General features: G+C 39.6%; 6 protein-coding genes across 7 annotated transcripts; 3 read left to right on the top strand and 3 right to left on the bottom strand.

Moving 5' to 3' along the window:
* Positions 1-4080: 4080 nt before the first annotated feature.
* Positions 4081-5723, top strand: LOC106445136 (probable fructokinase-4). The gene is made up of 4 exons (XM_013886647.3): positions 4081-4561; positions 4851-5183; positions 5256-5372; positions 5464-5723. Exons 1-4 carry the CDS (start codon positions 4160-4162, stop codon positions 5590-5592), a joined length of 981 nt encoding a protein of 326 aa, XP_013742101.1. The 5' UTR covers positions 4081-4159; the 3' UTR covers positions 5593-5723.
* LOC106445138 lies at positions 5611-7412 on the bottom strand. Its single transcript, XM_013886649.3, has 7 exons — positions 7236-7412; positions 6772-6881; positions 6565-6702; positions 6280-6473; positions 6092-6202; positions 5983-6027; positions 5611-5894 (listed from the first exon to the last, which is right to left on the bottom strand). The coding sequence occupies exons 1-7, from the start codon at positions 7336-7338 to the stop codon at positions 5735-5737; spliced, it is 861 nt and encodes a 286-aa protein (XP_013742103.1). The 5' UTR covers positions 7339-7412; the 3' UTR covers positions 5611-5734.
* A 594-nt stretch (positions 7413-8006) lies between these two features.
* LOC125608412 lies at positions 8007-11218 on the top strand. The gene is made up of 2 exons (XM_048778885.1): positions 8007-8410; positions 8901-11218. The coding sequence occupies exon 2, from the start codon at positions 8906-8908 to the stop codon at positions 11216-11218; it is 2313 nt and encodes a 770-aa protein (XP_048634842.1). The 5' UTR covers positions 8007-8410; positions 8901-8905.
* A 989-nt stretch (positions 11219-12207) lies between these two features.
* On the bottom strand, positions 12208-16206 carry LOC125608255 (uncharacterized protein At3g43530-like). The gene is made up of 6 exons (XM_048778323.1): positions 15346-16206; positions 15192-15272; positions 13866-14624; positions 13631-13792; positions 12659-13538; positions 12208-12577 (listed from the first exon to the last, which is right to left on the bottom strand). Exons 1-6 carry the CDS (start codon positions 15880-15882, stop codon positions 12312-12314), a joined length of 2685 nt encoding a protein of 894 aa, XP_048634280.1. The 5' UTR covers positions 15883-16206; the 3' UTR covers positions 12208-12311.
* Positions 16207-16629: 423 nt separating this feature from the next.
* LOC106445137 (protein YIF1B-A-like) lies at positions 16630-18129 on the top strand. 2 transcript variants are annotated; one of them, XM_013886648.3, is made up of 5 exons: positions 16630-16788; positions 17019-17185; positions 17267-17365; positions 17439-17590; positions 17664-18129. In XM_013886648.3, exons 1-5 carry the CDS (start codon positions 16665-16667, stop codon positions 18049-18051), a joined length of 930 nt encoding a protein of 309 aa, XP_013742102.1. In that variant the 5' UTR covers positions 16630-16664; the 3' UTR covers positions 18052-18129. The 2 variants fall into 2 exon arrangements, with proteins under 2 accessions (XP_013742102.1, XP_022573594.1); XM_022717873.2 differs by having other exon boundaries at positions 16706-16796.
* A 53-nt stretch (positions 18130-18182) lies between these two features.
* LOC106445134 (leucine-rich repeat receptor-like serine/threonine-protein kinase RGI4) lies at positions 18183-19535 on the bottom strand. The gene has a single exon (XM_013886646.3). The coding sequence runs from the start codon at positions 19452-19454 to the stop codon at positions 18183-18185; it is 1272 nt and encodes a 423-aa protein (XP_013742100.2). The 5' UTR covers positions 19455-19535.
* Between the last annotated feature and the right edge of the window lie 131 nt (positions 19536-19666).

Here is a 19666-nt window from a genome sequence, read left to right as displayed (position 1 = left end):
CATGTCTTATTTGTTCCAAATTTGAATTGTACTTTGTTATCTGTTGCGAAGTTACTGAGACAGACTGGTTGCTTGGCTGTATTCACAGATACTTTGTGTATTTTGCAGGACCGTTTTACGAGGACTCTGATTGGAGCCGGTGAAGTTAAAGATGGTGTCTATGTTTATCGGGATGTAACAGTGGCGAGGGGTCACAGAGTTAAAGCTTCAGAGGATCAGGCTGTGTGGCATCGTCGTCTAGGACATCCTGCTTATGGTGTTTTGAGTTTTTTACCTTTTGTATCTGGTGTTAAAGACGTCCCAAACAAGTTTGGTGGATGCGATATTTGTTTTCAGTCTAAACAAACAAGAGAAGTGTTTCCCGAAAGTCTTAATAAAAGTTTAGCTCCATTTGATTTGATTCATGTTGATCTTTGGGGACCCTATCGTGTATCTTCTTCGTGTGGGGCAGTGTACTTTCTCACAATTGTAGATGATTTTTCAAGAGCTGTATGGATCCATCTACTGCTTGAGAAAAGTGAGGTAAAGAAAGTGTTGCCGAATTTCCTCAGTCTTACACATCGACAGTTTGGTAAACTGGTCAAGACGGTGAGGAGTGATAATGGGACAGAGTTTATGTGCTTGTCGAACTACTTTGCAGAGAAAGGAATAGTTCATCAGACATCTTGTGTGAGCACTCCGCAGCAGAACGGGCGCGTAGAGAGAAAGCATAGACATATACTCAATGCCGCGCCCTCGCTACTCTTTCAGGCTAGTCTTCCTGTTCGGTTTTGGGGAGAGAGCGTTCTAACAGCAGCTTATCTCATAAACAGGACGCCGACGAAAGTATTGAATGGAAAGACGCCGTATGAGTGCTTGTACGGGAAGCCACCATCGTATGGAGAGGTGAAGACATTCGGGTGCTTGTGCTTTGTGCACCAAGCAAGAAGAGACAAAGACAAGTTTGGAATACGGAGTAAGAGATGTGTTTTTGTTGGTTACCCTTTTGGAAAGAAGGGATGGAAGGTGTATGACATGGAGAAGAATGAGTTCTTTGTGTCTAGGGATGTGGTATTTGATGAGGAGTGTTATCCTTATGCAGAAAAGGAAGTAGCTGAGACTGATATGGTGCCGCAGATGATGTCTGTGTGTGATGATGAAATTTACTCCGTAAGGGGGAGCGGTGAAGTAATCACTGCTGATACTGTTGGAGAGGTAGTCACGGCCGATACTGCTGGTGAAGTAACTACTGCTGATACGGAGGTGGCTCAGAGAACAGAAGCTGAGCCGCACATACAAGTGCAGGAAGTAACACCGCAAGTTAGTGATCAGACTGCGACAGAAGAGGCTCTTGGACGTGGACATAGAAAGACAGTTCCATCAGTCAAACTACAAGATTATGTAGTCTACAATGCACAAGTCGGTTCTGATAAACATGACACCATCACCGGCCTGCGATCAGATGTCTCCTCGGCGGTGCCAGGTAAGACACAAGTACTTTATCCCATTACTGATTTTGTATCTGATGATCAATTCTCAGATAACCACAAGGCCTTTCTCGCAGCCGTTAGTGCTGGGGTGATACCTAAAAATTACAAAGAGGCCTTTGCAGATAAGAGATGGAACAAGGCCGTGAAAGGCGAAGTTCATGCTCTTGAGTTGAATCGTACATGGGATGTGGTGGATCTTCCTGCAGGAAAAAAAGCAATTGGGAGTAAATGGGTGTTTACAATCAAGTACAACGCAGATGGAACAGTAGAGAGAAACAAGGCGAGGCTGGTGTGTTGTGGTAATCATCAGGTGGAAGGTGTGGACTATGAGGAAACCTTTGCGCCTGTTGCGAAGATGGATACGGTACGCACACTACTGGAGGTTGCAGTGGCAAAGAACTGGGAGGTGCACCAGATGGATGTGAGTAATGCGTTTCTTCATGGAGATTTGGAGGAAGAAGTATACATGAGATTGCCACCTGGGTTTCATTCTGATGAACCAGGGAAGGTATGTAGATTGAGAAAATCTTTGTATGGACTAAAACAGGCTCCAAGGTGCTGGTTTGAGAAGTTGACGGAGGCTTTAAAGAGCTTTGGTTTCGTACAATCCTATGAAGATTACTCTCTGTTTTGTTATGAGAAAGATGGAAGCTGTGTGCGTGTTCTTATTTATGTGGACGACCTGATTGTTGCAGGAAATGATCTTGAAATGTTGGAGAGATTCAAGAAGTATATGAGTAAGTGCTTTCTCATGAAAGACCTTGGAAGAGCAAAGTATTTTCTGGGCATAGAAATTGCGAGAGGACCCGAGGGGATGTTTTTGTCTCAGAGGAAGTATGCACTGGATATTATAAATGAGGTTGGTTTGCTTGCGAGTAAACCTGTGTCTACTCCGATGGAAGTGAACCACAAGCTTCTGCGAGAAGAACTAGGAGAGCAGAGAAGTCCACTCTGTAAAGATCCCGTGCGGTTCCGTCGGATAGTAGGTAGACTGGTGTATTTGACTATTACTCGACCGGATTTGAGTTATTGTGTGCACGTACTGTCGCAAGTGATGCATCAGCCACGGGAGGAGCATTGGAATGCTGCGATGAGAGTCATACGCTACTTGAAGGGAAGTCCAGGTCAGGGTATTATGCTGAGAGCTGATAGTGACCTACAGATACGCGCGTTTTGTGATTCTGATTGGTGCGGTTGTCCGTTGACGAGGAGATCACTCTCAGCTTACATAGTGTTGTTGGGGAACTCGCCGGTGGCGTGGAGAACCAAGAAACAGGATACGGTTTCTCACTCTTCAGCTGAGTCCGAATATAGAGCAATGTCTGATGCGTTGAAGGAGTTGAAGTGGTTGAAGAGGTTGCTTGCTGATCTTGGAGTAAAACATGATAGTCCAATGGACTTGTACTGTGATAGCACGTCAGCTATCTACATTGCTGCGAACCCGGTGTTCCACGAGCGTACGAAACATGTAGAGAAGGATTGTCATAGTGTGAGAGATGCAGTAAAAGCTAAGCTGATAGCAACGAGGCACGTAAGGACCAACGAGCAGCTAGCGGATATTCTAACAAAAGCATTGGGGAGCTCTGCATTTCATTACTTGTTGTCCAAGTTAGGAGTGTGCAATCCACACGCTCCAACTTGAGGGGGAGTGTTAAGGTTCTAGAGGTCTAGAACCGATATATCAGTTGGAGAGTATATTGGAGAGAATATTGTGGTTATAGTTAGAGATAAGGACGAGGAGATTGATAGTTATCTTGTGTCTGTAACTTGTGTATATAACTTTGTACGTAACAACATATGAATAATAAGTTATCTTCTCATAGTTTCTCTTGTCTTTCAATAAATACAAAAATATTTATTACTTAGAGGAATATGAAAGGATAAGGATCATTAAATGTGTATAAAATCTCACATTAAATTTTCAATTAGAATTAGATAAGTCAATATCCATTAAATGTGTATTATATACAATGAACGTAATCTGTGTAAGAAAAAAAAAAGATAATGAACGTAATCCTAACAAATGAAATAATCGGAAAATAAAAGAGGATTGTATATCTTTATCCAACAATCCCTAGTAATTAGTAAACCTTGCAAAAGACGTTACGTGGGTTCCATTAACAAGCGAAAAATCCGTTTCAAATGACCAATCAATGTTCTCATAAGATCATAATATCACGCAATAAGACCAATCAAATATCTCAATATTAATTACTTACCAATATATATTTTCCAAGATTTCGGATAAATTTTCATTTAAACTAATTAAAAGTCTAGTGGATTTTATGCAATGGACCAATCAAATATTTCAATATTAGTTAGTTGCCAAATACAACTAATTCCATATTTCGGACAAAAACAATTTGTTGACAAAAAAAGGATGAAACAATTTTAACTGGACATAAATCTATTAGACGTCTAGTGGATTTGACTAAACCAAGATCATAATATCATCAAATTAACCAATCAAATATTTCGATATTAGTTCTTACTAAATACAATTCCATATTTCGGATAAAAACAATTCTAACTAGATAAATCGAATAAATTTTAATTAAACTTAATTAAAAGTCTAGTGGATTTGATCCTAAACACTTGTATATAAACCCTTCCTCGTTCTCCAACACATCTCATATCCAAAACATAATCTCTCCCTTAGTTCCATAACATAAACACTCTCCGACCACCAAATGTCTACATCCAACGGCGAGAAAAGCTTGATCGTGAGCTTCGGTGAGATGCTCATCGACTTTGTCCCCACTGTCTCCGGCGTATCACTCTCTGAGGCTCCTGGCTTCATCAAGGCTCCCGGTGGTGCACCTGCCAACGTTGCTATTGCTGTCGCTCGTCTCGGTGGCCGTGCTGCTTTTGTCGGAAAGCTCGGTGACGATGAGTTTGGTCACATGCTCGCCGGAATCTTGAAACAAAACGGTGTCTCTGCAGAAGGAATCAACTTTGATACTGGAGCTAGGACGGCGCTTGCGTTCGTGACGCTTAGATCTGATGGAGAACGTGAGTTCATGTTTTACCGGAACCCTAGCGCCGACATGCTCCTCCGTCCCGATGAGCTTAACCTCGATCTCATCAGATCTGTACGTTACTTTGACTTTTAGATAACTACTAATTAAGTTTTTCTTATGTAACGGTTGTTGATAAACTTTACGTAGAAATGAAGTTAGGTTTGTATTGTTGATAAACCTAACGTAGAGGGCAAGTTATTTTATCAATTGCTAAAATGATTACCTGTTAATTAAACTTCTGTATGTAAAGTTTGTTGATAAACCTAACGTATATGTGAAGTTAGATTTGTATGTAGCGTTTGTTGATAAAACCTGACGTGGATGTCAAGTTAGGTTAACCAAATTCTCTGTTTTTTTACAGGCTAAGGTGTTTCACTATGGATCAATTAGTCTCATCGTGGAGCCATGTAGATCTGCTCATCTGAAAGCCATGGAGGTGGCTAAAGAAGCTGGTGCATTGCTCTCTTATGACCCAAACTTGAGGCTACCTTTGTGGCCTTCCAAGGAGGAGGCTAAGAAGCAGATTCTTAGCATCTGGGACAAAGCTGAAGTGATCAAAGTCAGCGATGAAGAGCTTATGTTCTTGACTGGATCTGATAACGTTGATGATGAGACTGCTCTGTCTCTGTGGCATGATAACTTGAAACTTCTCTTGGTCACTTTGGGTGAAAAGGGTTGTAATTATTACACCAAGGTAACTTTAGTTTTTCAAGAGCTTTCTTCTTTCAAATTTGACTTTACCATTAACCGTTACTTATGATTATAGAGCTTCCGTGGATCTGTTGATCCTTTCCATGTGGACGCTGTGGACACAACTGGTGCTGGTGATTCATATGTTGGTGCCTTGCTTTGCAACATTGTTGATGACCGCTCTGTTCTTGAGGTATACAACAATACATATGAACTTAACATATCATTTCAGTCTAGAGTCTAGACCATTTCTGAATCTTTGGTTCTTGTGTGTTTAACTACAGGATGAAGCTCGTCTTAGAGAAGTGCTCAGGTTTGCAAATGCATGTGGAGCCATTACAACTACCAAGAAAGGAGCAATTCCAGCTCTTCCCACAGTGTCTGAAGTTCAAGCTCTCCTGAATGGAAACTGATCTACAACAAGTCTGGAATTTTAAGATTTCACATTTTACTCTCTTTTTTGTTTGCTTTGTGTTTTGGTTCTGTGTGGTTCATAGAACTGTTTGATTATGTTACCTTATGAATAAAAACTCGTTACCAAGTTTTTTGAAAGCTTCAAAGAACAATTGCTTGAGGATAACATTCAGAAACTTGCAAGTCCAAAGATCTCCAAATGTGTTTGCATTCTTCCCACCTAGAACTCATCCTCTCCAGAAATGATTCAGCCCACAATTCCTTGCTACCTTCCATACTCAGATCATATGGCACTGAGAAACTGCGAAAACACACTCACACTCAGTAATTTTCATACATGCACTGTTGTTTAGTCAGCAAAATCACCATAATGGTTTTGAAGTTCTTACCTCGTTAGCTCTTCTGAATAAGAGTCTTCTCCGGTGGCACAGTTCCTGGAAGATATTTAAGTTAGTCATCACAACAATGTTTCAGAAAGCTAGAAGATTTTTAAGTAACCTTTGTACAAGAACTTTGAAGATGCGGAGAGACTTGGTAGAGAGGTTGTAGATTGCATCTTCTATGTGATCTGTGCCGAATAAATACACAACCGGATAGTCCAAGAGCCATCTACAAAATACAGGTTAAACAACAAACTTCATAGCTTGATAAACTATAGTTAATGAGTGAAGAGTTTGAAAATTTACCCGTTAAGTGTTGGGATTGTAACCTTAGTGTCTTGTAAACAACAACTAAGATCAATGAATAAAGAAGAGTTGGCTTCATCAAGTGCTGTAGTGGTATCATTATTGCTGCCATGTAAAGGAAATGTGGAGGAGAAGAGCTTCTGAATCGACCTAAACTGCATCCCTAGATCGCTTTCTTTACTTTGCTTTACCATCTTGAACAAAACAAAAGCAAGAGTGAGAGATCAGATCCAATTAAAGAGACGATGGAGCATGAGAAGAGAAACCACTGAAACAAAGAGAAACCTGTGGAGGATCTTGTTCCAGATCGACAAAGAACAATTCAGGTTCTGAACTCAACCACTTGGGCAGTGTTCTTACATTAATCAGGTAAATCATATCCTCTATGACCATAACCCTCAGAGATTTGAAAACTGGTAAAGCCTAGAGGACACAATCAGGAACAGAATCAGCATATACTCAAGTACTAATGTTGCTTGAAGAAGAAAGAACCTCTTGGAGAAGCTCAAGAAGGGAAAGCAAGCGAGTTTGTAGCTCAGGCAGCTTGCCACCATAGTCAATCATCACAACGGGTCTCATCCCCGTGCATAGTGCCAGCACATCTGTTCCAAAGAAACTCTTTTAAGCACATTGTGAAACTAAGATCGTACTTGATAGTAAAGTTCAAAACTTTTAATGATTTATCTCTAACAGAGAGTGGAAACTGATAAACCCAGCAAGCAAAATGCACAAATTGGCTTCATTCTATGTACAATCAAAGCATTGCTTACAGACTACTGAGATCATCATAATAGAGTCTAAAGTACAAAACTTTTAATGATTTATCTCTAACAGGGAGTGGAAACTGATAAACCCATCAAGCAAAATTGCACAAATATGCTTCAGTCTACGTACAGTGATCTCAAACAACGTAATCAAAGCTATCATCAAGGAAGGTTCAATTGGAAGAAGGAAACCTATATCGAGGCGGCGTTTGGAAGAGGGCTTGATACGCCATTTGATCTGAGAGAGAGAAGAGTTCATACATTGAAGTATTTCCTCAGAGCTTGGAGCCTCCATCTCGCAAAATAAAGACAGAAGCTTTCTCTTCTTCTATATTCCTAAGAATCACTTCCTTCATCGTTCTCCGAACTTGGACGCTTTCTTATTAGAAAATATATCAATACAAACCCCGAACTTTTGAATTTTCTCATAAATAACCCCAAACTTGTTTTCTTATCGAGAATCACTTCCTTGTGGGACTGGACACAATTACTCGTTACTTTGCTCGTACTCGCTACTTGACTCTAAAGTCAAGTACTCGGTTTGACCAAGTCGAGTATCAAATAATCTATTTAAATTACTCGCAAGTACAAGACAAGTATCAAGTATCCAAATCAAAATAACTACTTGACGTTGTTTGGCTTGTTACTCGTTTTCGTTGATGAACAAATTTACATTTTTAAATCATAGTAAAATAACTTGTTTATATTTCTATTTCCATAAGTTAATCAAACATATGTGATATATCTTGACGTTTTTTTTTCTTATCTTAGATATTATATTTCTCGAATTGATTAAAATATAGAGAAACAATGAAATATTTTGTATGCATAATATACTTACTTATTTTTGATTTTCGACGAATTAACAAAAAAAATTACAAATAATTATTAAAAACTTGTAAATTATTTACAAGTAACAAATAATAAAACAAGTCAAGTAACTTGCAAATCCGTCAATTTTTAGGGACAATGATCTATAACAGACCAAAAAGACAAAAAGAAGTCTACATAGACCAATTGTGATCTATCATGGACCAAGGGCTGGTAAATTACCAATTTGCCATTAATGAAAGTGGCATGTGAACCATTGGATCAAATAATGGAAACTCTAATCTCGGTCGTCCAATTTTCTTCTTCCTTTCTCTTTCTCTCGCCTGGGTCCCACCCAAAATCCATATTAACTCCCTCACATCTTCATCTTCTTCATTACTCAACCACCCACGAAAATTCATTTCAATCACCAACCAAAGTTCTCTTCTTCAAGTTTTTATCCACAAACCTTTAATTCTGTTTCTTAGGGTTCTTCTACAGCTTTTCTCGTCCTTGAAACAGCAAATGTGCCTCGTCCTTGGTCTTGAAATCGCTTGGTAAGTGTATACTCTCTCCCTCTCCTTCTCTCTCACTCTTCTCTTCTTTTTTATTTGTTTTCTGTTTAGTTTTAGTCCCATAATATGTATGTTACCATTATGAGTCAGGTTCCATGGTTTAAGATAACGTTCTTATAGTATGAATCATGATATTGTAGATTAAATCATTTTTTACATTGGTTACACTGGTACAACAGACGTTGAGTACACCTGGTAAACCTGGTAAAACTCGTTAAGAATAACACTAGTACAACTAGTAAACCTGGTACAACTCTAAGTAACACTGAATAAGACTATGGGTAAAACTTGTATAACTCTTAGTAGTCCTTTGACAAGTCAAATACTAGTATAACTAGTATAACTTATAAACGACTGTTACATGTAAACCAGTATAACTGGTAATACTAGTATAACCCGTATTTTAGCGACTTTAGAACTCGTATAACTGATATAACTTGTAAGCTGTAATGTTGGTTTTAACTCTTTTCAGGAACTATGGATGGTACTGGAGCTGTGGTGATACATTTTGATCATGGTGGAGACAAAAATATTTATACATTAGTAATGAGAGGAAAATATGAGGAGATAACCTATTCTCGCTTGGTTGATAGAATAGGCAAGAAAATGAATATCGATGTAGCTGCGACGAAGCTTCAACTGAGCTACTATCCCCTGGTCGTGGATAATAAGAGGCCTTGTTATATTTTGGATGATGAAGATGTTTTAGGATATTTAATGGAGGTGGATAGGAAAAACCGGCGTAGTGTTTTGCATGTGGAGTTTTCCGAAAATATCTCAGAAAATCAGAGTAACGAGCAGTTTTCTATGAACGAGGAAATTCAGATTGATGCCAGAGCTAATGATGGTATGGCTGGAGTTGAGGAGTTGGCAATTGTTCCTCAAAACCAATCAGATGGGTATAATCATGAGGAGTTAGCAATTGTTCCTCCAAGACAATCAGATAGGTATGAGCATGAGGATTGCAATGAAGAGGGTGATGAAATGAATGATAGGGAGGAGTTGCCGGCTGTTACACCATCTGTAGACACAATTGTCAATGCTGAGTGGGATGATGGTATTGATATGAGTTTGTATCAAGAATTTGCGACTAAGGAAGAGCTGAGGAATTTAGTGGACGCAGGAGTGCATTCGAATTGTTTTGAGGTTGATATAATCAAGACGAATCGTACTGTTTATGTATTGAAATGTCGTGGGGTTGGATGCAGATGGTATTTACGAGCTGCAAGGCTGAAAAACTCAGCCTTTTTCAGTGTCAGAACGTATAGAAAGATGCATACGTGTACTCGGGGAGAGGGAAGTGTAACCAAGAGGGGGAAAAGAGGAACACCAAGCTTGGTCGCAGGAGTGGTGCATGAAGATTATCCAGGCCAATACAAGACTCCAGATCCAAAGTCTCTCATAAAGTTGGTGAAGAACAAACTAGGTGTCACGGTTTCATATTCTACAGCTTTGAGAGGGAAACACAAAGCTGTCAGTGATTTGCGTGGTAACCCTCAGGAGAGTTTTGCTAGACTTCCATCTTACTTGTACATGTTAGAAAGAATGAATCCTGGTACCATCACAAGATTAGTAGTGGATGAGAAGAAGCAGTTTAAGTATATGTTCTTTGCGCTTAAAGCTTGCATCGAAGGGTTTCAAGCAATGAGGAAAGTGATAATAATGGATGGAACTCACCTGAAGGGTGTGTATGGAGGAGTGCTTCTCATTGCCACTGCTCAGGATCCAGATCATCATCATTATCCCCTCGCTTTTGCGGTAGTAGATGGTGAGAAAAATGCGAGCTGGGAGTGGTTTTTGACTATACTGAAAACTTTGATACCAGATGATCCTCAGCTTGTTTTTTGTACTGATAGAAACCAATGCATCATCAAGAAGGTGCACGAGGTGTACCCAATGGCGATCCATGGATATTGCATTTTTCACTTGTCTAATAATGTTGCCGGAGCATGCAGCAAAGTTAACAAGAAAGGGGTTGCCAGAAAGTTTAGAAAAATTGCTGGTATGTACACAGAGGTCGAGTTCAGAAAAAGCTACAATGATTTCAGGAGAACGTTGCCTCAAGCCGCTGAGTATCTAGATGAGAGTGTTCATGAGACCAAATGGGCAAGATGTCAATTTCCGGGAGAAAGGTACAACATAGATACAACCAACACTGTTGAATCAATCAATGGTGTTTTAAAGGAACCAAGGAAATATGCATTGTTGCCAATGCTTGATGTGAACAAATATCGTGATTTATCTTTACGCGTTCCAGAGAGACAGATACTAATTCCCTACGTGCATGGGATATTGCATCACAGTTATCCGAAGGCAAAAAAGCTCACGGTGATGGAGCTAAACAGATTTGAACGTCAGTACACTGTGATTGGCAAAGATGGTCAAGGTTATTATGTTGATTTAGGCAACGGAACATGCCAGTGCAAGTGTTTTGATATTGATCGGTATCCTTGTGTGCATGCACAGGCTGCGATCATCGCGCGTGGAGAAATGTCTGAAGACTATTGTTCTAAGTATTATTATATGGAGCAGTGGACTTTGGCATATTACAAGACAATATATCCAGTGCCTCATCATTCATTATGGGAAAGTTATGAAATTCCAGATGAAATCCTATCTCAGGTTGTCTACCCTCCGCATGTGGAAAGAAAGAAAGGAAGACTACAAGAAACTAGATTTCCATCAGCTGGGGAATATCGGAGGAAGAAAAAGAAGAAGTATCCACCATTGGTGTGTGAGAATGATGGAATTGACAGCGATGAAAGTGGAAGCGATGGAATTGATGAATGAGTCTTACTTATGTGTTATGGAACTTGCTTATGTCTTGTGAGTCTTACTTATGTGTTATGGAACTTGCTTAGTCTTGTGAGTCTTACTTATGTGTTATGAAACTTATTTATGTGTTGTAGAACTTATTTATGTAATGTGTTGTTTCTGTCAGGTACAACAGGTACAATTGGTAAAACTTCATTAAACCTAACATTCATGTTTTTGTGTTGTTATACTGGTACAACTAGTAAAACTAAAAATAAGTTATACTGGAATAACTAGTTCAACTATGTCTAGTTTACTAAAATAGGTTCTACTGGAATAACTAGTACAACTATGGAGGATCTGAAATTTAAATATTATTTTAGGTTTTTTCATATTAATAAAACATTCAAATGGTCTAATTTTAAGTGTTTGGATAGGTTTCTTTGTGTTTTGTATTGTTTTTTTTTTTTTTCTGGATTTCTACCTCCATCACAAAAGTTTGCTTGATCTACCTTATACTTTTAAGGTTTGTTAACATATTTGTCCACATATTTTTTGAAAAACATACATGACAAGTATTTTCACAATAGTGATGATTTCATTGTATCCGGGCAAACACATGTTAACATAAATGAGTGGTACAACTTAGATAATGGTATTTCTCTTTGGTACAACTAATATATTCAGGTTTCACTGCCAAAGTACAACTCTGTACAAACTAGTATAACTAATAAACTAGTACAACTTTGTGCAAGCCAGTATAACTAATAAATTAGTACAACTTTGTAGAAACCAGTACAACTAAAAAACTAAAACAACTTTGTGTGCATAATGAGTTTCAAATAAGTGGATTCCCAGATAAGTCCTACACTTTTTAATTTAACACTAGGTGTACTAGTTTTTCTAGTTATACTACTTTCATATTTTTTGGCATAGTTGATGCTGTAATGTTGTTTTACTTCCCACCTGTAATTGCAACCTGTTCAACCACCAAGTTTGGATTTAGGTTTTAAAACACACACACATACAAGTTTTAGGTTTTAAAACACACACACATACAAGTTCATCCGTTTTAGGTTTTAAAACAAACACATACAAGTTCCAAAAACAACAACATAGTTCAGCCAAATCAGTTTGGCGTAAAAGGAGACCTCAACAAATGAGAACGCTTGGGCACCCTCTTTGGCATCTCAGCAGGATCCTGTGAATCTCCAACCGAAGCTGTGTTCTCTAAAGCGTCATCAACTCTAACCTCACCTTCCTTCTCCAAAGCATCATCATCTACAACCTCATCTGTCTTGTCCACAACAGCTTTTTCCGCAGCAGCCTTCTCAAATCTCTCTGCAGTGTCTGCCATAATTTGAAGTGTAGATTGCTCATCTCCATCTTCAGTATCTACATTGAACAAAAATACATCCTGACTTAGATCATCATCATTAAAAATAAAATTTGAAGTTATATGTTATCATGACTTACCTTGCATCAACTTCTCAGCCTCTACCTCGATATGTTTCTCACCATCCTTCTCAGCCTCTGCCTCAATCTGTTTCTCACTATCCTTCTCAGCCTCATCACCCTTGTCAGCCTCTGCCTCAATCTGCTTCTCACCATCCTTCTCAGCCTCATCACCCTTGTCAGCCTCATCACCATCCTCGCCCTCCTTATCAGGCTCATCATCACCATCCTTATCAGCCTTATCACCATCCTCACCCTCCTTATCAGGCTCATCATCACCATCCTTATCAGCCTTATCACCATCCTTGTTAGTCTCATCACCATCCTTATCACCATGTATCTCACCCTCCTTATCACCATGCATCTCGCCCTCCTTATCACCAAGTATCTCAGCCTCCTTATCACCATACATCTCGCCCTCCTGGAACGACCAACTTTCTCTCTGGATTTTTTCTTCTTCCAACTCCTTTACTCTTGCTTCCAGAAGACGAATTGTTTCGTCTCTCAATGCAAATCCATCATCCATTCTTTTGTTCAACTTCAACTCTAATTCTCTTAAACTCTCACGACCTGCTTCGCCCCCTGTTTGAACTCCTGCCTCACCCCCTGCCTCGCCTCCTGCCTCGCCTCCTGCCTCTCCTCCTGCCTCGCCTCCTGCCTCGCCCCCTGCCTCGCCTCCTGCCTCCTCTTGTTGCTCTCGGGTTCTCACATCCATCTCATATAGATCCGGCCAGAAGATTTTTTTCCCTGGTTCCATTAGGATCTTGTTCCAACTGTCAACAGCTATGTCTAGCGTATCCGAATCATCTATCAGCTCCAAGTCTTCAAAAGTCCCTTCATCCATTATTTCATACAAAAGGTCTACTTCATTTCCTTTTGGTTCCAAAACACTGATAATCTCCTGAAATGACCAACAACAAATTACACATTTAATTAACTATGAACTTGAAGAAAATGACATAAACAACACTTAAAAAAATTATAAGCTTTTACCTTTGTGTTTCCTAGCGTCCGATAAATCATGTCAAGTGGAAATCCTGTTGTTCCGGTCCTCTTGAACTTCCATTTGCACATTCTTGGACAACCATCAAAACAGTTTGGAACAGGCTCTCTGAATCTTTCCCTAAGGACAGGGATACATTCAAATGCTAATATCTGCACATCATTTCACACAATCACTTTAGTTATATTATAACAAATATGCTTATGAAAAATGTTATTCATATACCTCCAAAGGGTTGATAAACCCAGGAAATACCCACTGTGCATGCTCTGGGATCCCATCACGAAAATGATCCCTTACATGAAAAATCTCCTTCATGCAATCATCAAAGGTGTAACGGCCCCATGGAAATTCGGTGCAAAACTCCAAATCTTCTACTGCTTGGAGAAGGAAATACTCAATGAAGTATCCTGCTTTGGACCTTCCTCTTAAAACTGTAGCCAGAAAGTAAAGAACCGCCATCCTCAGACGATCGCCACTACCATCAAATTTCATCTTCTGAAGTTTCTCCTTAACATCCGCTTCTGTCACTTGCAGACCCTTTTCCTTCCCATCCTTTGTCTTCTTCACTTTAAAATACTTTCTCGCAAACTTCAGTCTCCCTATGCTCTGATAGTTTTCTGGATATGAGTGGCAGTATAAACCAGAGAGGAGGCTATGTTCCCTGATAGAGTATCTAATTGGAACACCGTTTACCCCAAACCAAGCTTGTCGACCCTTCTCTGTATGCATAGTACGAAGTAGCAACATCCACAATCCCATCACTTTTCTTGTTGAGGTACAATCCATGTGGAATATATGCTTGAACTGAGGATGTTCCTGAAACCAACTCTTCTCTGAGGCATCCAACTTACCAATCGTCTTGTTCAGAAAATCGTGTTGATGGCACCTTGAGGAGAGCTTGCAACCCTTTCCATAGTTGCTCGGATTGAAGAAAAAACCAGCAGGTCTGTCAGCTTCTACGGTCATATCATCACTCTCAACCTGAAAAATACAAACAAAATACAAAGAATAAATAACTGAGTTATACAACACATAAACACTTAGTTGTACCAGTTACACTAATTAAATTAAAAATAATATTACTAGTTCTACCAGCAAGCCTAGTTATACAACAACAACACCATCTCATTAAACAGTTATACAAAATACTTCTCTAGTTATACTAGTCAGACTACGTATAAGAAGCGTAGTTGTACCAGTTATATTACTTATAAAAAAAAATTTACTAGTTATCCTGAATTTGTTTACAACATATTATTACCAGTTGCACCATTTTCACTCTTTTAGTTGTACTAGTAATTTAATACTCGGTTGTATTAGTTAGACTAATTATACTTTTCATAGTTATACCAGTTATATTAGTTATAAGAAGTGTGGTTGTACTAGTTATACTAGTTCCATTGATTCTGTTTTACAACATTTTATTACCAGTTGAACTAGTTTCATTCTTTTAGTTGTACTAGTTACACTTCTTATATAATCACTACTTATTTTTTTTTTCGACCCTATGATAAATATTTCTAGAACCATTTAAGTTGACTTGTTTACCGTTCTTGGAGCGTCGTTGTCAATGGCAGCAGATCCAATAGCAGCCTCATGTGAATTTGAATCTATGTTGTTAGATCCAATCTGCTCACGGTTCCTATTTGTTAGTCCAATTTTATCATAAAAATTCCAAAACCATTTTAATTGATTTGTTTACCGTTTGCCCGTCATTGTTAATGGCAGCCTCGGGTGAGCCTGATTCTCTGTTGGTAGAAGTTATTGGAGCTTGCAGTGGATTCTCCGCCTCATTGGGTGTTTGAGTAGGTGATTTTTGTGGCTCAATCGGAACTGATGGGCTTGGCGTACCCTCTCTATCATCCTGCGAAGGTAACTCCGTTGATAGTGGCGGATAATGATCAGGATCGGCTTGATGTTCTGGTGAAGATGCGGTCTGAGGCCGCTTGGTTGGATTGGACGAGGACTCATCGTCTACACCACTGTCTCGCTTCCTCTTCTTCTCTGCGGTTTCAATCTTCTTTTTCTCTGCATCTCTTTTTTTTTTAACGGCTTCTCTCCTCCTTTTCACCGCTGCTTGTTTTTTCTTTATCACAGAGTCTTTCTTCTTCTTTTCCGCCTCAGCTTTCTTCTTCTCCACCGCAGCTTTCTTCTTCTCCACCACTGACTCATTCTTCTTCTTCTTCTCCGGCGCACCTTCTTTGTTCGTTTGTTCGGTGAAACGAGTCTTTGGAGCCATAGTGTTTCAAAGAGTAACACGAAATAGAGAAACAAATGAGATAGAGGGAGATCGTGATGATTGTGGTAGAGTTTGATTAGTGAGATGAGATAGAGGGAAGGGGGAGAGATCGTGAATTTTTTTCTGTTGGTTATGTCGGGGAAGAGGAATTAGGGATTTAGTTTGATTTAGGGGGAAGGATCCGGGAAGGGCACGCGGGTCGGGTTAGTGGGTGGGGTAGGTTGGTTGGATATGTAAATAAGTTAAAGTTTTAGGTTTTATAGTATTTTCAGCTTAATTTCGATTTATTATTAATTCATTAAAAAAATAAAAACAGAAGTGTCCTTTTCCAGATTTTTGTGTGCCCATTTGGTCGATCTCAGCATTTGATTCATTTTTAGTAAGTATTTAAAATTGTAAGTACTTGTTTTTAGCAAACCAAGTACAAGTAATTTTTTTTACTACTCGTTTAAACCAAACCGAATACCAAGTATATCAAAAATACCAAGTATCCGGCTTGTGCCCACCCCTATTTCCTTGATCATTCCCCCGCATTTTTATTAGGAATATTTACAGTAAAAACCCCTGAACTTTAGATTTGTTACATATTTAACCCCAAATTTGTTTTCTTATCTAATCACTTCCTTGATCGTTCCTCCAGTTTCCAGTCTCTGGACGCTTTTTATAACTATAAATATTTTCAATACAAACCCTGAACTTCACAAAAAAAAAGTAATTAAGATATATACGTGTCAAACTTCTATTGGTTCAATATCACACGTGCGAGCAAGAGCCTTTCACACATGACCTTCCTTCGATCTATTCTATCATCACTTTCTATTCACCGGAAACTTAGCCGGCGAACTAATCAAATCAACCGAGAAAGCAAACCTCACGATCCATCACCTCCTCCACACCTTCCTTCAGGTCTGCGTGTATGATACTTTAAAACCCCCTAGATTAGCAATGTCGTAGCTTCGAAGCTCGAACTCTTTTGAATCGATCTCTTCTTTAATTGCGTAATAGATAGACAGAAAGAAAGATCATTTGATTGATGGGTTGTTGAAACAAGAATCACATTCAAAGAAAGTTTCCTTCTTTGGGCATTTAAAGCTTTGCAATTAGTCAAATTAAACCTCTTTTGCGTTGAATGGCAGAGATGTATAATAACAACAACATGGGACCTCAGCCTCAGGCAGTTCCTCAGCAGCCCAACCCTTTTGGCAATGCCTTCTCTGGCCCTGGCTCTGGCCTTATCAGAAGTGGCTTGGGTGCCTATGGGGAGAAAATATTCGGATCCAGCTCTGAGTATGTGCAGAGCAACGTAAGTTAATTAAACCATGCTTGTGTTCTTCATTACTCAGCGTTTCATTTGTTTTTAACTCTAAGTTGTTGATATGAACAGATAACTCGTTACTTCTCCGATCCTCAATACTATTTTCAAGTGAATGATCAATACGTGAGGAACAAGTTGAAGATTGTTCTGCTTCCTTTTCTTCACAGGGTAAAGAGGAAAGGCTTTACTTTGTTTTTGGTATGTTCTTTATTTGTACTTATGAGTCTTGATGAAACCGCAGGGACACTGGGCTAGAATCTCAGAGCCAGTTGGTGGTAGACTTTCATACAAGCCTCCGTTGTATGATATTAATGCGCCAGACTTATACATTCCGCTCATGGCCTTTGGCACCTATCTTGTTCTTGCTGGTTTCTCACTAGGTCTCTATGGCAAGTAAGTTTCTTTATTTATCTGTTCATGTGTATATGTCTTTCTTTTTTAAACCCTTTGATTCCGAATTTGCTAGGTTCTCTCCGGAAGCGCTGAACTGGCTTTTTGTGAAAGGAATGGTTGGATGGTTCTTCCAAGTCATGCTGCTGAAGATGACATTGTTTTCACTGGGTAGTGGAGAAGCACCGCTCTTGGATATTGTGGCGTATGCTGGCTATGCTTTCACGGGTCTATGCTTAGCTGTTCTTGGCAAGATCATGTGGGGATACTCTTACTATGTTTTGATTCCGTGGACATGCTTATGCACCGGTGTTTTCTTAGTGAAGACGATGAAGCGAGTTCTCTTTGCTGAAGCTAGGAGTTATGACTCGAGCAGGCATCACTACCTCTTGATCTTTGTAGCTCTGGCTCAGTTCCCTCTTTTGATCTGGCTTGGTAACATTAGTGTCAATTGGCTCTTTTGAAATGCATTGTGTTGTGAAAAAAACAGTTATGAGTTGTTATTTTTGGTTTTGAATGTCAATTTTTTTTTTCATAGAGTACATTTCTATCATGATTACAAACAAATAAGGACATGATCTCATGTGTATGATCTCTACTTCAAGCCCTCCTTCTGCATTGCATTGGTGCATTGTGATTTCGCCTTTTGTACTCCTTTGCAGATTCGAACGTTCTTCGGACAATGCAGACAGTTATTAGAAAGGCTTCCTCTGATTTGCTTGGAGAGCCTTAGAAACTCCTCAGGAAGCAAACCTGTGAGGTAGTTGTTCTCCAAGTACAAACTTCTCCATGAATTATTCTCAAGTCTTTTCCCATAGATCCTTGGAATATCTCCGTAGAACTTGTTGCTCCTTAGATTGATATCCTTCAAGTTTCCATAAGTCGGCAGGTTCAGTGGAAGGTGACCCTGTAGTTGGTTTCCTTCAGCGTCAAGTATCCGCAGGCGGGACTCAATGCCTGTAACCTGAACAACCTCTATGGATATGAACTGGTTAAAGGACACATTGATGTGAGATATCTCCGGGAACGTTAGGATTTGGTGGCTGATGGTGCCTGAGAATCTGTTCTGGCTCACATCTAGTGACACAAGATGTTTTAGTCTATGTAAAGGCGATATACGTCCTGCGAGGCTGTTGTAGCATAGAGATAGAGTTCTTAGACTTGGTGGAAGCTTAGGGAGGGTTCCGGAGAGGTGATTGTTGCCGAGTTCCAACGCTTGTAGCTTCCACAAGCCATTGAGTGGAGGTATTCTACCGTCTAGATGGTTGTTTGATAAGATCAGGTGAGTCAAGCTTCTCAAAGATGAGATCCTTGGAGGGATCTCACCGGCGATGCTGTTCTTGGAGAGGTCTATGGTTTTGAGCTCCTTGAGCCAGGTGATTCCTGGGGTTATGTCTCCGGTGAAGAAGTTTTCAGAGAGGGAGAGTTTGGTGAGTTTCTTGAGCTGGAAGACAGTTTCTGGTATTGGACCACGGAATCTGTTCTTGTTGAGGCTAAGGACCGTGAGCTCTGTGAGGTTCCCTACTTCATCAGAGAGGAAACCTTCGTAGCCATCATCGTCAAGGTCGATCTCTGTGACTCTGCTGGTTGTGTTTTCAAGAGGGAAAGAACACATGACTCCTAAGAACGTCCCTGAGCCTTCACATGGGTCATCAGAAAAGTCCCATGTGCTGAGGTAAGAGGAAGGGGAGATGGAACTTGGATCAATGCTCCGTATGATAGACTCTAGAGCTTGGATATCAGATCGAAGAGTGGCTGTGAGAACTGATGAAGGGACAACAAGTAGTAAGAACAAGAACATGAGTAGTAAGGAAGACAGAGATGGTTGTATTATAGCAGCCATCGTGTATGGTTTATTCTTTAACATGAATGAAAGATATGGAACCTTGACTTTTAAAGAGAGTGTTGTTGTAATAAGAATGCGAAGAAAGTCATCGTGTTGAACCTAATTGGGATCTAACATAAGGTTTTTGGGTACATTATGGGTGAGATTCATATACATCAAAACCATATGTGGACTGACCACACAATTAGCTTTAGATAGTTTTCCATTTACACAAAGCTCTATGGATATTTAGA

Source organism: Brassica napus, chromosome A4 (genome assembly GCF_020379485.1).
Source record: "Brassica napus cultivar Da-Ae chromosome A4, Da-Ae, whole genome shotgun sequence".
Classification (NCBI taxonomy): Eukaryota; Viridiplantae; Streptophyta; class Magnoliopsida; order Brassicales; family Brassicaceae; genus Brassica; species Brassica napus.
This window is presented reverse-complemented; position numbering and strand designations above follow the sequence as displayed.